Below are 12,996 nucleotides of genomic sequence, written 5' to 3' on the forward strand. Positions count from 1 at the left end.
TATATATATATATATATATATATATATATATATATGTGATTTTGTGCACCTGTGTCGCCCTGTAGCAGTACTTCTGCTATAGGGTGGACGGGAAGCGGTTAACAGTATGTTTACAAGAAATGTACTTACTGTGAGTACATGAGAGGAAACAAATTGCAGTTATGAAAAAAAGTAGATAATTGTCTAAACAAAGCTTAAAGTTATTGGGAAATAGCTGCTTACTAAAGCCTGTATTAGTTTCAGAGACATAACTACAGCTGGTTCATCCTGCTGGGTAGGCAAAGTTAGCGTCTGGGTACGACTCTGTTCTCAGATTGACTTAGTTGCTGACACTGCAAGGCTTATTTAATATAAGTGGAGAGTGAAAAATCAGGCTCACTTCTGCATAGAAACCAATCAGCTTCTAACTTCAGCTTGTTCAATTAAGCTTTGGCAATAAAACATGGAAGCTGATTGGTTTCTATACAGAACTGAACCTGATTCTGCCCTCTAAAGCTTAGGTAAATAAACCCCTTCATGTTCAGATCTCACTTGTCCTTGGTGAAACCTTCAGTTTCAACACTGTTTCAAGTTTTGGCTTTGACATACAGTTCTGGTTACCCCTGGCAGTGACACTATCCTAGAATGTAATATTGTCATCTTTGGCACATCTATGCCTGGCTTGGCTTTGACCCCACTTGTGATATTATTATCATGTGTGTTAGCATCTGTTCTTTCTTGCTTGACTACCCTTAAGCCCTCTCCTGACCTGTGGCACAAATAACACCTTTTTTTTGTATAAAGGCATTGTTTTGGTGTATCAGGCCATCCCACTACTTAAACCCGCTGTGGTTTTTTTTTAAGCTAAGAACATAAGTTGTTGAGCCATGTGAGTATGTAGGACAGGTGTTTTTAACCATCACCAACTGTAGAGTACAGGTGGCGGTTGCTTTGTTTTGTATGTATTTGTTCCCATGGTTCTTTTGAAAGTTTTTCTTTTTATAGTTTTTCTTTTTATAGGAGTGTTAAGACACTTTAGTTCCATACCTCTTCTTTGTCCAATATGTCTGTGCTTGAGTTCCATTAGGGTTAGGTACAGGGGTTAATGATGTTTGACTTTCAACTACTGACCACGAAGATGAAGTCTTTTCACTGGAAGAACTCATTCGTCTTTGCAAATTACTGTCCTAAAATTATGCATCAAATTACTTTTTTGGTAATATCACTAGTCTACTATTATGACTTTATAAAAAAATATATGTGCCAAGTATACATATATGTGCAAATTAATAATTAATCAAATATATACAGAAATATATTTTAATTATAAAGACATTTACTCACACACATAAACATGTAGAACCTGGTGCACAAAATCTCAAAATTTTTTTTGCATTGGAGCTCATTGCCTTTTTTTTTTTTTTTAATTTAATTTAATTAAAACAAAACAAAAAGAAAAGGTCCATTGTTTAACTGAAAAAAATTCAAGGCCTAATTGTACTTTTTATTTAAATTTCATAAACGTTTTGTAGATATACTTCACCCAGGTGGTCAGGGAGCTATTGTAGTCCTGACCATCCATATTGCTGCCTCCCATAAAAAGAGCTATATGCAGTTTTATACTCTAAAAATATGAATTTAAGTCATTTAGCACTGGTTTTAATTCTCAATTTGGGTATACACGAAAAGACCAGTCTCAGAGAACTAATTACATATTGGAAATTACAACAAAGATTAGACTTATTGACTGTTTTTTTATACATTATGTCTTCTGTGTTAGACTATAGTATGAACCCAGAATCCTGGTTGGTGAAGTTCAACAATCTGTTGCCTTCTTTTTTTTTTTCAACAATCAGGAGTGCTTTATTAAAGAAAGGCATGACACATGACAGTGGAACAGAAAATCTGTTGCCTTCTTAAGGCATACTCCAGGATGAGCAGGCAATACAATAACACATACAGATGCTTTTTGAAATCTTAGATATTTACCAACCCTGCACGCTTAGCCCTCATCAGTACTGCTGGATGCCACTGGTATAACGTCAGGGATTGCAGGGGTTGCAATTGTGACTCAGCCTCATGTCCTCCCAGTCTCTGCCCCTCTGTGAGTGGGTCCCGCTCCCATCCTCCTTTGTCTCCTCTCCTCCCCTCTCCTTCCAAGTTAGTCCCCACTAGTCTCTCCTCACCTCCCTCTTCTCTTATTGCCCCCCCAACCTGTCCTCAGTCATGGGGTACAAACTCTTTAGCTGGAGCCGGTCCAGGTGCCAGAGATCCTACAATTGGGCAGCAAGTTCATCAAGTGGGATGAGGTGAGAGCAGAGCATGGGAGGACGGGGGGGGTGTGTGAAGGGACTGAGAACATTAACAGGGCTGGGGGAATTCTACACTTTGAGGGAGGATGAGACTTCCTGATACTCCCCCTGTATTGGGGACATCCCATGTGTGGCAGAGTGATGGGAGCCAGCATGGAGAAGGGGTAAGTCCTGGACACTGTCAAGTACTGACACTGTTCACACACCATTCAATGCCCTAATGACACTTTCCACTGCTCTACTGACTGACACTGTCCACTTTTAAGGTAGGCTAAGTTTATATTTTTACAGTGGCATTTGTTTTATTATATTTTTCTATACCACTTATTTAGGCCTTGCTAGTTAATTTCTTAAAAAAAGGGGGGGGGGCAACCCCCAGTGATTTGATCTCTTTTATGTTGTTCAGCTAAATCTCCAACTCTCAAAGGTTGCCTTCCTCTGGCTCCAGGGTATTCAAGAAATTTTGCAGAAACTGTTCACATTTTGACATGCCTCTCCCAACTCTTTTGATTTACCCTCTCAATATGTAAATAAAGACCTAAAATAACTCTTTTAGCCTTGGAGCATCTTGGCACACAGTGGAAGCAGCGGGTGATAGTGGGGGGGCGCCAAGGTCAACTTTTGCATCAGGGCCCACAAGCTTCAAGCTATGCCTCTGCTGGATGCTCTATATGGAAAATGTATTATACACAATTTAGTTCAAAATATAGTCTTTAGTATTTAGTCTTGAAAAGCAGTGTCTCATCCCAGAGAAGCCTACCAGGGATCAGCATACATTTTATACGTTAGTCCCCCAGACCTCATTGAAGGTGGCGTTCTAAGATCTGTTAAAGATTTGGTGGACACTTTATTATCTGCTAATAGTATGGAATGGGATAGCAAAGTTATGTTTTGCAGTGCCAATGTTTTGTACCTAACTACACTACTTTTAAGGCTCTTCAATTCTCAAGCCTACAGCTTATGGAGTTGACATATGAACATTTAAGGGTAGTTATCATATAAATGTGTTTCATTTATATTGCTGTTACAGATGGACATACCCACAGTGGTTCAGGAAATATGTTCATTTTTGTTCTTTGTTTAAAGATAATAAAATCATGTACAAAAAAAAGTGCTGCCTTATCTATTTCTTTGACTGAATATATACAACATGAGAGCATGCCTTTGTCAGTATTGAAGTTGTTACTTCATGCCCATTACAATACTAGTAAAAACTCTTTTGGATTAAAAAAAAAACAAGTTTTTAAACAATACTTTTTGGCTTGTGTATGAAGGGAATTAGAACATTGAAAAATGTTAGAAGAGACAGCAGCCTTTCTGTATTCCCTGACCAAAGACTGAGAGCATGTCGAGGACAGGAGCGGACTGACAACTCATGGGGCCCCCGGGCAATAGGGGATCATAGGGCCCTTGTGTCTTTGCCCAAACTCAAAGAAGCCTATGAAAAAGGTACCAGGGGCATCTCGTGGGGCCCCCTACTAACCCTGGGCCCTCGGGCAGTGCCCGAGTTTCCAAATGGTCAGTTCGCCCCTGGTCGAGGACCAAACATTTGGTAACATTATTTACATCCTTGTCTTTAGAATCATAATGAAACTAACTTAAAGGAGGAACAATACAAAAACAGCTTCAGAAGTATCAGGTATGAGACCAGCACAAACATTTTATTAAAGATAGTAATTTTATTTTATTTTACTTGGGTCCTGCTTAACCCCTGTTGATTCATGTGATCTGTGACAAAGGACTCTGTGTCCTTGTTGTTAATTTTGAATTTTGAGTCCCTTCAGCTGAATATATTTCCCTTACCTTCACTGCTGCTGTGTGTGCTTTCAAAAACACACCACTCAGCAGGGAAAGAGTCATCAGCCCTTTGTAAGCACCAAGTCACTCCTGCAAGTAGACTGTGGGGGACTGAAGAAAGGTAAGTATAAGAAGCTTTGGTACCGATATTAAAGCAATTGTGTTGCTTTCCCCTGCATGGGAAAAGCAGATGTTCAATTTAAAGTTGGAAAATTTTCCCTCAAAAACATTCCAAGCAATAAAAACTATTAAAATGCATATCTTCTTAATAAATTAAGCATCGTTCTCACATTTGATGATGCTTGAAATGTCACTTTTTTATTTATTTATTTTTAAAAGAAAGGTCCAGAAAATTCTGATCAACTACACTACATCAAAATACACATAGCATTGTACAGAAGAAATTGCAGTGTCCAAAAAAAAAAGTGTAATTCTTGACATAGTTCGATGTTCATATACAGAACAGAGGCTCTTCTTAAAATAACAAGAATGCAAGAGGGACATAGAAGGTGGCAGAACACATCAGTAAACATTGTATATGAAGACGGGTAGGGGTGGATCTAAGTCCGACCCCAACTCACCTGGAGACAAAATGTAATACAAGGTAAGAAAGAAAGTTAAGTTGTTTACACATCAGTGGCATCCAAGTTGGGGTGGGGGGATTGCTTTATGTCATACAAGGTTTCAGTAGGACAGGGGAGTGGCGGTTTTGTGAGATGTCGGGTTCCTTGGGAGAATTGGGCTCAGTCTTTTGGGCAGCATGGGTTAGTCCACTTACTAGATGGAGGGAGCTGGACACGGAGGGTTACACTCCACACATGCAACACAGGGTCAATCCACACTGGCAGCTCCAGGCAGGGAAGGGTTAAGTCCATCCGGCTCACAGGCAACAAAGGGTTAAGTCCAGGCAGGCTTACAGGAACAAAGGGTTAAGTCCACACAGGGGAGAGATCCAACAGCAGGCTCACTGGGAACAAAGGGTTAAGTCTGCATAGGGGAGAGATCCAGCCAGCAGGATCACGGGGAACAAAGGGTTAAGTCCTCCAGGGGAGAGATCCAGCCAGCAGGCTCATGGGGGCAGCAGAAGGTTCCTCCACAGTAAGGAGATCCAGGCAGCGCAGAGTTAACCCCACACAGGGTAGGGATCCAGCAGCAGACTGGCAGTCAGGTCAGCCAGTGAGAGGAGAGCAGGGGGACGGAAGTCCTGAAGAGGCTGGCATGGAGCACAGATCTCACTCAGACACAGCAGACAGGAGAACACACGGGGCCGGTGCCCTGCTCTGTCCTAAATACAGAACCGGGCGCATTGCCGTTGCTATGGTAACCCGAGACTTTGCGTCGGGTTACCATGGCAACGGGCCTTGCCCCCCCGTGTCTCCGGACCCACACAGGGAACGTGGCCTTTGTCCCTGTCAGGCACGGAGTGCGGGAAGAAGTGCACGAGGGGACAGGGAGGGGGGTGACAGGAGGGAGCCTGCCTGTGGATTGCCACAGCAGGGGGGCTGACTTTCTGGCGCCCGGCCAGGGAAGCAGGATGCTCCCTCGGCAGGGGGCCAGATTGCCAGCGACAGGGGGGTAAGGGGCTGCTGGGGCTACCTGTGTCAGTACAAGGAAGAATAGAAGTCCCAGCATGGATGGGACAGAAGAGTGAGGGGTTGCTGAGGGGTGGGGGGTAGCAGGAAGCAAGCCTGGAGGATGGGGGGGGAAGGACCAGCTTCATGACAGCAGGTAAGTGCTTGGAAGTGCATAGATCATCAAAAGAGTGTAATTTATGGGCCACAGGATTAAAGAGGAGGCACCATTGAAAAATTGCAGCTTTGGCCTTAGGACAAACTATCCAGAATTTCTGGACTGCATAGGGTATTAATCAGAGGTGAACAAGGTGAAGAGAGAGAATATCGTGTACTACAAAATCAATAATGTAAAAAGCATAGGAACAAGGCACTGTTGTTTGAAATATCACTTCTAGTATTCAGTATTGGATACCTTAGCTTAGCTTATAAGGGAAACATATTTGTGGCACAATTGCTTCCTTAAAAAAGTTTTGTACTGACCTAATCCTTCCCTATGAAGCTTTCATTTGAAAAAAAAATCAGTCCATAAATAAGGAACAGTAACCCATGTAAATAGCGTACACAGTGGGGTTTGATTCACTAAAAGTGGAGAGTAAAAAATTTGATGCAGCTCTGCATAGAAGCCAATCAGCTTCCAGGTATTATTGTCAAAGGTTAATTGAACAAGCTGACATTAGAAGCTGTTTGGCCACCATGCACAGCTGCACCAAATTTTGCACTCTCCAGTTTTAGTAAATTAACCTGATATCGCCAGAACAAAGTCAGGTAGGAATCTGAAATATCAAACTATATCACATCCTCATATAGTTATTATTCAGAAACATTTCAGCAGCCCATGAGTAAACGTAGATTTGCAATTAACATTTAAAATTTGCTAATATATATATATATACAGTTCGGTCCATATATATTTGGACACAGGAATAATTTTAGTTTTTTTCAGGTATTTACCAAAACATATTCAAGCTATAGTTATATAATGGATATGGGCTGAAAGTGCACACTCTCAGGTTTAATTTGAGGGTATGTACATCCAAATTGGAGGAAGGTTTAGGAATTACAGCTCTTGATAGTAGCCATCCCCTTTTTTCAAGGGACAAAGGTAATTGGACAATTGAATATAATCCTAAATAAAATGTTCATTTGTAATATTTTGTTGAGAATCCTTTACTGGCAATGACTGTCTGAAGTCTGGAACTCATGGACATTACCAAAGACTGGGTTTACTCCTTTCTGATACTTTGCCAGGCTCTAACTGCAACTGTCCTCAGTTGTTCTTTGTTTGTGGGTCTTTCTGCCTTTAGTTTTGCCTTCATCAAGTGAAATACATGCTCGATTGGGTTGCGATCAGGTGATTGACTCAACCATTGCAGAATATTCCATTTCTTTCCCTTCAAACCCTCCTGGGTTGCTTTTGCGGTATGTTTTGGATCATTGTCTATCTGTACTATGAAGCACATTAAAATCAACTTTGCAAAATTTGGCTGAATCTGGGCTGACAGTAAATCTCTAAACACTGAAGAATTCACCTGGCTGCTTCTGTCTTCTGTCACCTGTCACATCATCAATAAACACCAATGCCCAAGTGCCACTGGAGGCCATGCATGCCCATGCCATCACACTGCCTCCACCATATTATACAGATGACGTTGTGTGCTTTGGATCATGAGCTGTTCCAAACCTTCTCCACACTTTTTTCTTCCCGTTATTCTAGTACAGATTAATCTTAGTTTCATCCATCCAAAGAATGCTTTTCCAGAACTGGTCTGGCTTTTTTAGATGTTTTTTGGCAAACTCTAATCTGGCTTTTCTATTCTTCAGGTTTATGAATGGTTTGCGCTTTGTGGTGAATCCTCTGTATTTGCTCTCGTGAAGTGTTCTCTTGATTGTAGACTTTGACAATGATACACCCACCTCCTGAAGAGTGTCCTTCACTTGTCTTGATGATGTGAATGGGTTTTTCTTTTCCATAGAGAGGATCCTGTGATTGTCCACCACTGTTGTCTTCTGTGGACGTCCATGCCTTGTTATGTTGCTGAGCTCACCAGTGCATTCTTCTTTCCTCAGAATGTATCAAACTGTTGATTTGGCTACTCCTAATGTTGCTGCTATCTCTCTGATGGATTTGTTTTGTTTTAGAAGCCTTACAATGGCCTGTTTCACTTGCATGGACAGCTCCTTTGAACGCATGATATAGGTTCAGAGCGATAGATTCCAAATGCAAATACCACACTTAGAATCAACTCCAGACCTTTTACCTGCTTAATTGATGAAGAAATAACAAAGGAGTAGCCCGTGCCTGGCCATGAAACAGCTTTTTATTCAATTGTCCAATTACTTTTGGTCCCTTGAAAAAGGGGGGTGGCTACTCTTAAGAGCTGCAATTCCTAAACCATTCCTCCAATTTGGATGTACATACCCTCAAATTAAACCTGAGAGTGTGCACTTTCAGCCCATATCCATTATATTACTATAGCTTGAATATGTTTTGCTAAATACCTGAAAAAACTAAAATCATGCCTGTGTCCAAATATATATGGACCCAACTGTATAACTAAAAAACAATGAACAAATCCTATATATTTTAGTTCAGTATGTGCGCATCTATGATTCATTTTCTAAGCCTAAAATGCGGTTAAACAAGTTAGATTATGGTATCTGGTTGTTTGGAATTAAAATTTAAGCTAGCTTGCAATTAGTGGATAAGATATTTTCACGTGCTTGCGTCACTACAACTGTCCATATCCCTGTACATTGCGCTCGCTAACCCCCAAGCACATTTTTTCTTGATCTGTAGACAGGTAGAAGTCAGCATAAGAATGCAGAATAGACACATACACACACTGATCACTGTGACCTACTTTAAAATCCATCTCTAAAGAATGCCCCACTTTATGTGGCATCCTAGTTTGAACAATGCCAGGAACCCCCACAATCTGGATAGACTCTCAATGAATTGAGGTATTTCGCAGTAGAAAATTTCCTAAAGCTGAAATTTATGTAGTCTCCATTCCTAAGCTGATATATACTTGTCACCTATAGTAACAGGTTTATTTTACCTAAACCCAAAATAGCATAACATAACTCTCAAAACAGGTAACAGAGCTTCATGATAGGATATATCCGAAAGAATATAGTGTAGCAAGGTCTCTATATGGTATAAATTTTTCTAAAGCTGACCTTACACCTGAAGAATCTTGTTCAAACATTCAAAGGAGAAAACATAAAAATCACTTGTTTGACCATTCAACGGTGCCTTCATGGACTTGTCTAATTTTGAATGACTTTTCGTTCAAGTGGTATGTCAGATTTTCATAGAACGAATGTTTTACTGCTGGATTAACATTGAAAAGTGCATGCACATATGGTTATGATCTTTCTTGGTCAAGAGTGAATTCAATATTGAGAAATCAGTGCATTTCCATTAAATTTGACACCATTTTCCATCCTTGCCTCGTTGATTTTTCTGCTCACTCTGGTGAAAAACTGATAGTCAAATCATCTCCTTTAACTCTTAGACACTCAAACATCCTGAAAACAATAATTTTCTAATGAAATTATACAGGTATAAGACCAGCTTAAATCTTGTTACTGACCTTTGTATCCATTACCTGCTTGGTGATCCAGGAAGACATCTGACAAAAGAAAGCCAACTGAATTGCCGCTATCAAAGCATTTTTCTGGATAACTTGACAGGTGAGCACCATTTGTAAATTCTCCACGCCATTCTTATTAAGAAGCTTAAAATGGAATACAAAAAATGTTATTGTTGGAGGACCTCTTCCAGGAATCAGTAAACCAGCAAATCTATAAGACTTTTTAAAGTCGACCTACCAAAACAAATATTGGAGCTGCTATCTCTAACCTGTTTTTGTAAATATTTTATCTGGGATTGTCCTTCTTTTATTTACTGCACTACTGAGTCATTTACCCAGAACAAGTACTGTATGTAGCCAGTTAGTGTTACGTCACCTGATATACACAAATGTGTTCTTCTTGGTGACTGAGTTGTTAAAAAAAGAGAAGCAGGGGTGGACTGACAACTCATGGGGCCCCCAGGCAATAGGGGATCATGGGGTCCCTGTGTCCTTGCCCAAACTCAAAAAAGCCTATGAAAAAGGTACCAGGGGCATCTCATGGGGCCCCCTACTGACACCGGGCCCTCGGGCAGTGTCTGAGTTTCCAAATGGTCAGTCCGCCCCTGAGCAGAAGTACCCTTTACATGTTTCCCTGGCTAATCGTATTTCCTTTATAGAAAAAAAAATGTTTTTTATAGATCACAGTAGCTCAAGCTGAAATTTACACACACAAGTAAACGCATCAGACAAGTAACTCCTCCCCATTTCTCTGACTTCTTTTTACTGCATACACCAGATTTCAATCATAAATGGACAATGCGGAGCAAACAGCTTCTGCAGTGTTCTTTATTACTTTAGAATGCTCTGGGAATGCAGTGTCATAGTTGTACAGGAAATTAAAAGTTTGTTTACACAACAAATATTGTGTATACGTAGCAAAGAAATCTAACCTGATAGTATTAGTCCTCATGCACACTGGATGTTTTTACAGCTGCTGTTTTTGTCTTTTGGCATTTTTTTCTATAGCCGGTAAACCCCCCAGCATGTTATCCTATGTGTCCATGCAAACATAGACTGTAATCAGTGTTTTTTGGATAGAAAAACCCCCAGAACTAGTGGGTTTCTAGAGTTTAGCTGTAAAAACGCTGAAAAACATGGCAAAATGCAGCAAACTGGCGGTTTGGCACTCTTTTTAGGAGAAAAAAATTTTTGGGGGTAAAAAAACTCACTAAAAATGCAAACGCGAAAAAAATGCAGCAAAACTCCGCTAAACGCTAATGCAAAAACGCTGAAAAACTCACGTTTTTAACATGACTTTACACAGCTAATGTTACTAGCATTATTAAAACTCCCAGTGTGCATGGAGCCTTATAGTTTTCACTTAAAAAAAAAAGTGTCTCTACTCATATATAACTCAACCTGCAGACATACTGTACATAAAACACAACCAGCTCACCTGTAAAACACCATCCTTTGTCCAGAAGCTGAACTTTCCAATCTGATTGTCGTCCACCTCATGAATAGCAAGCGGCTGAGCAGAAGGTGAATACCTGCAATTAATAGTGATAAAATCATCTGTAAAATAAATAATGTTCTTCAATAAATAACAACTAATGTCAAAACTATTAAATGACATAATTTGTTTTCTTTGCTTTCCTTCAATACATTGCCTAAGGTACAGTTAAAGTGACACTAAACTTTGATCTAAGTAAAAAAAAAACTGTTTAAGCATGTATTCCTAAGTCATAAAAGCATCTTCTATTGCTCTCAGCCTTCTCCAAATTCCTGTTTTTAATTTTTTGTTTTTTTGCTTCAGTGACCAGAATTTCTGTTAGAAGGTGGCTACCATCATTTTCCATGGTACAGAAGATCCATCTAGTGCTTGTGATGTGAAGGACACTGGATGATGGGGGAGCAGTGGGGGAGAGGATCAGATGTGAGATGAGAGCTGTCAAGTATACTATATATGTCCGGCAGCTGTGGGATTCCGCTCCCACTCGGCTCTAAAGTGGTGTTAATTGTTACTTGTGGCCCACTTGGCTCCCTCTCCAGACAGAGAACTAGCGTCTTCCCATGTTGTGCAATGTGTGGGGGCACAGTGCCGCTCCCCATCCTTGAGGCCCATGTGCACCACACACATTGCACCCATGCATGATACACCACTGCTTTGGAGCTCTTGCAAAAATAAGAAGCTACAAACAGCCTTTATAGAAAGAAAAGGCACTGGTATCAAAACACACATACCTGTTACAATGGTTCCCCATGGGTCAAGTGTGTTGTCAAAATAGATATAAACATAATATGGCAATAATCTGTTCAAGAATGGCATGAAAATGGCTTGTCTGGCTGGTTGATATCTTACTGGAAATAGAGCAGCCTGCTCATCATGAGATTAGTGAATATTTGACCCTTTTTCTTCCAAAAATTTAGCTTGGGAACCACCCAGCCATATTTCTCAAGAATGGGCAGTGGTATGTGTTATCTGCAAAAAAAATCCAACTGTTGTGCCGTGAGGATGGGTAGCTGAATCTGCTGATGCAGGACCATCTTAATTGTAAGTCCAGGAAAAAAAAAGTGTATGCTCTATGCAAGCTCATTGTACAGATTTAGAAATTCATATCATATATCTTGTATCTCTATCATGGCAATATACATAACTCACCTGTCCACACTGGTGTCATCTTCGAGAATAGATGTGATGAACGCAGGTGGAATCTGGTCAGCCTGTGCCTTGTAGGATGCAAACTCAAACTGTACAGGTCTCAGGTGTAGGTGAAACTCGTTGAATCCCATCTCTTCAGCAAAATAGGTGTACGTCCTGCTCAGGATAGTTGTGAAATACAGGAATCAGGCAGCAGCTTTAATAACTGTAAATGTACTATATTTGTGTAATTATTAAATCCTTCCAATGTGCTTAACTGAAAATGTTTATTATATGCAATACAAGTTAATTACCAAGCAGAAGTAGATTATTATTTGTGCTTACATTAAAATTACATAAAAGCAAAACTAAGGGCATTTTTTGGATAGAGTAAGGGGCTGAGGGTGGAGAGAGAGAGAGAGAGAGAGAGAGAGTGTGTGTGTGTGTGTGCGTGCGTGCGTGCGTGCGTGCGCGCAGGGATGGGGTTGTAACCCCTGTCATGTCTTTCTTTTGCCATCTGTGTCACATTGGGGAGATTTTCCTTCACTTACTGTCCTATAGCCAATAAAGAAGGGAGAGGAAATACTTTCAAAGTGAGGAAATCCAAATGAAGAGTATTTACTGCTCAGGTGAGGCACCTAACTGCAGTTCCGAGGAGGTGCCCACCCAGGTTCGCCACCATGCAAACTGAAGAAAAGAGTACATGGCCGCACACCACCACAGAGTTGATGCAAAATATATTCTTTAATATCTTCATAGTCGGAGAAGCAGTTAAGACAATACAGGACAAATTGTTGATGTATTTCACACTCAAATAACATGCTTATTCACAAACTGCGTGGCCATTAAAACAATTCTAAAGGTTCTTTTTTTTTTGTAAAAAAACAAACATGTCTATAGTTACTTTCTGTGTGCAGTGGTTTTACACAGAGCAGCCTGGATCCTCCTCTTCTTGGGTCCCCCGCAGGCTCTCCTTGCTCCTTCTTTCTGTGGGGGGCCCCCATAGCAAGCAGCTTGCTATGGGGGCACCCGCTGCTCCGTGTGCCCCCAGCCCCCTCAATACTTTCCTGAGCCTCATCGCGATCCAGTGATATGAATGACAGCCTCGGCTGTTC

General features: G+C 40.7%; 1 protein-coding gene across 1 annotated transcript in view; it reads right to left on the reverse strand.

Annotated features, from left to right (window-relative positions):
• The window catches only part of LOC149470307 (uncharacterized), a 133,976-nt gene that overhangs the window by 72,901 nt on the left and 48,079 nt on the right, over positions 1–12,996 (reverse strand). Inside the window, exons 20-23 of the mRNA XM_089664762.1 lie at positions 11,903–12,058; positions 10,697–10,790; positions 9,259–9,402; positions 1,027–1,166 (exon numbers count right to left, since the gene is read on the reverse strand). Coding sequence (XP_089520888.1) covers positions 1,027–1,166; positions 9,259–9,402; positions 10,697–10,790; positions 11,903–12,058 — 534 coding nt within the window. The remainder of the gene's footprint in view (positions 1–1,026; positions 1,167–9,258; positions 9,403–10,696; positions 10,791–11,902; positions 12,059–12,996) is intronic.

This window comes from Staurois parvus, unplaced genomic scaffold (assembly GCF_062004578.1).
Source record: "Staurois parvus isolate SC_StPar_1 unplaced genomic scaffold, SC_StPar_1.0 ptg000048l, whole genome shotgun sequence".
Lineage (NCBI taxonomy): Eukaryota > Metazoa > Chordata > Amphibia > Anura > Ranidae > Staurois > Staurois parvus.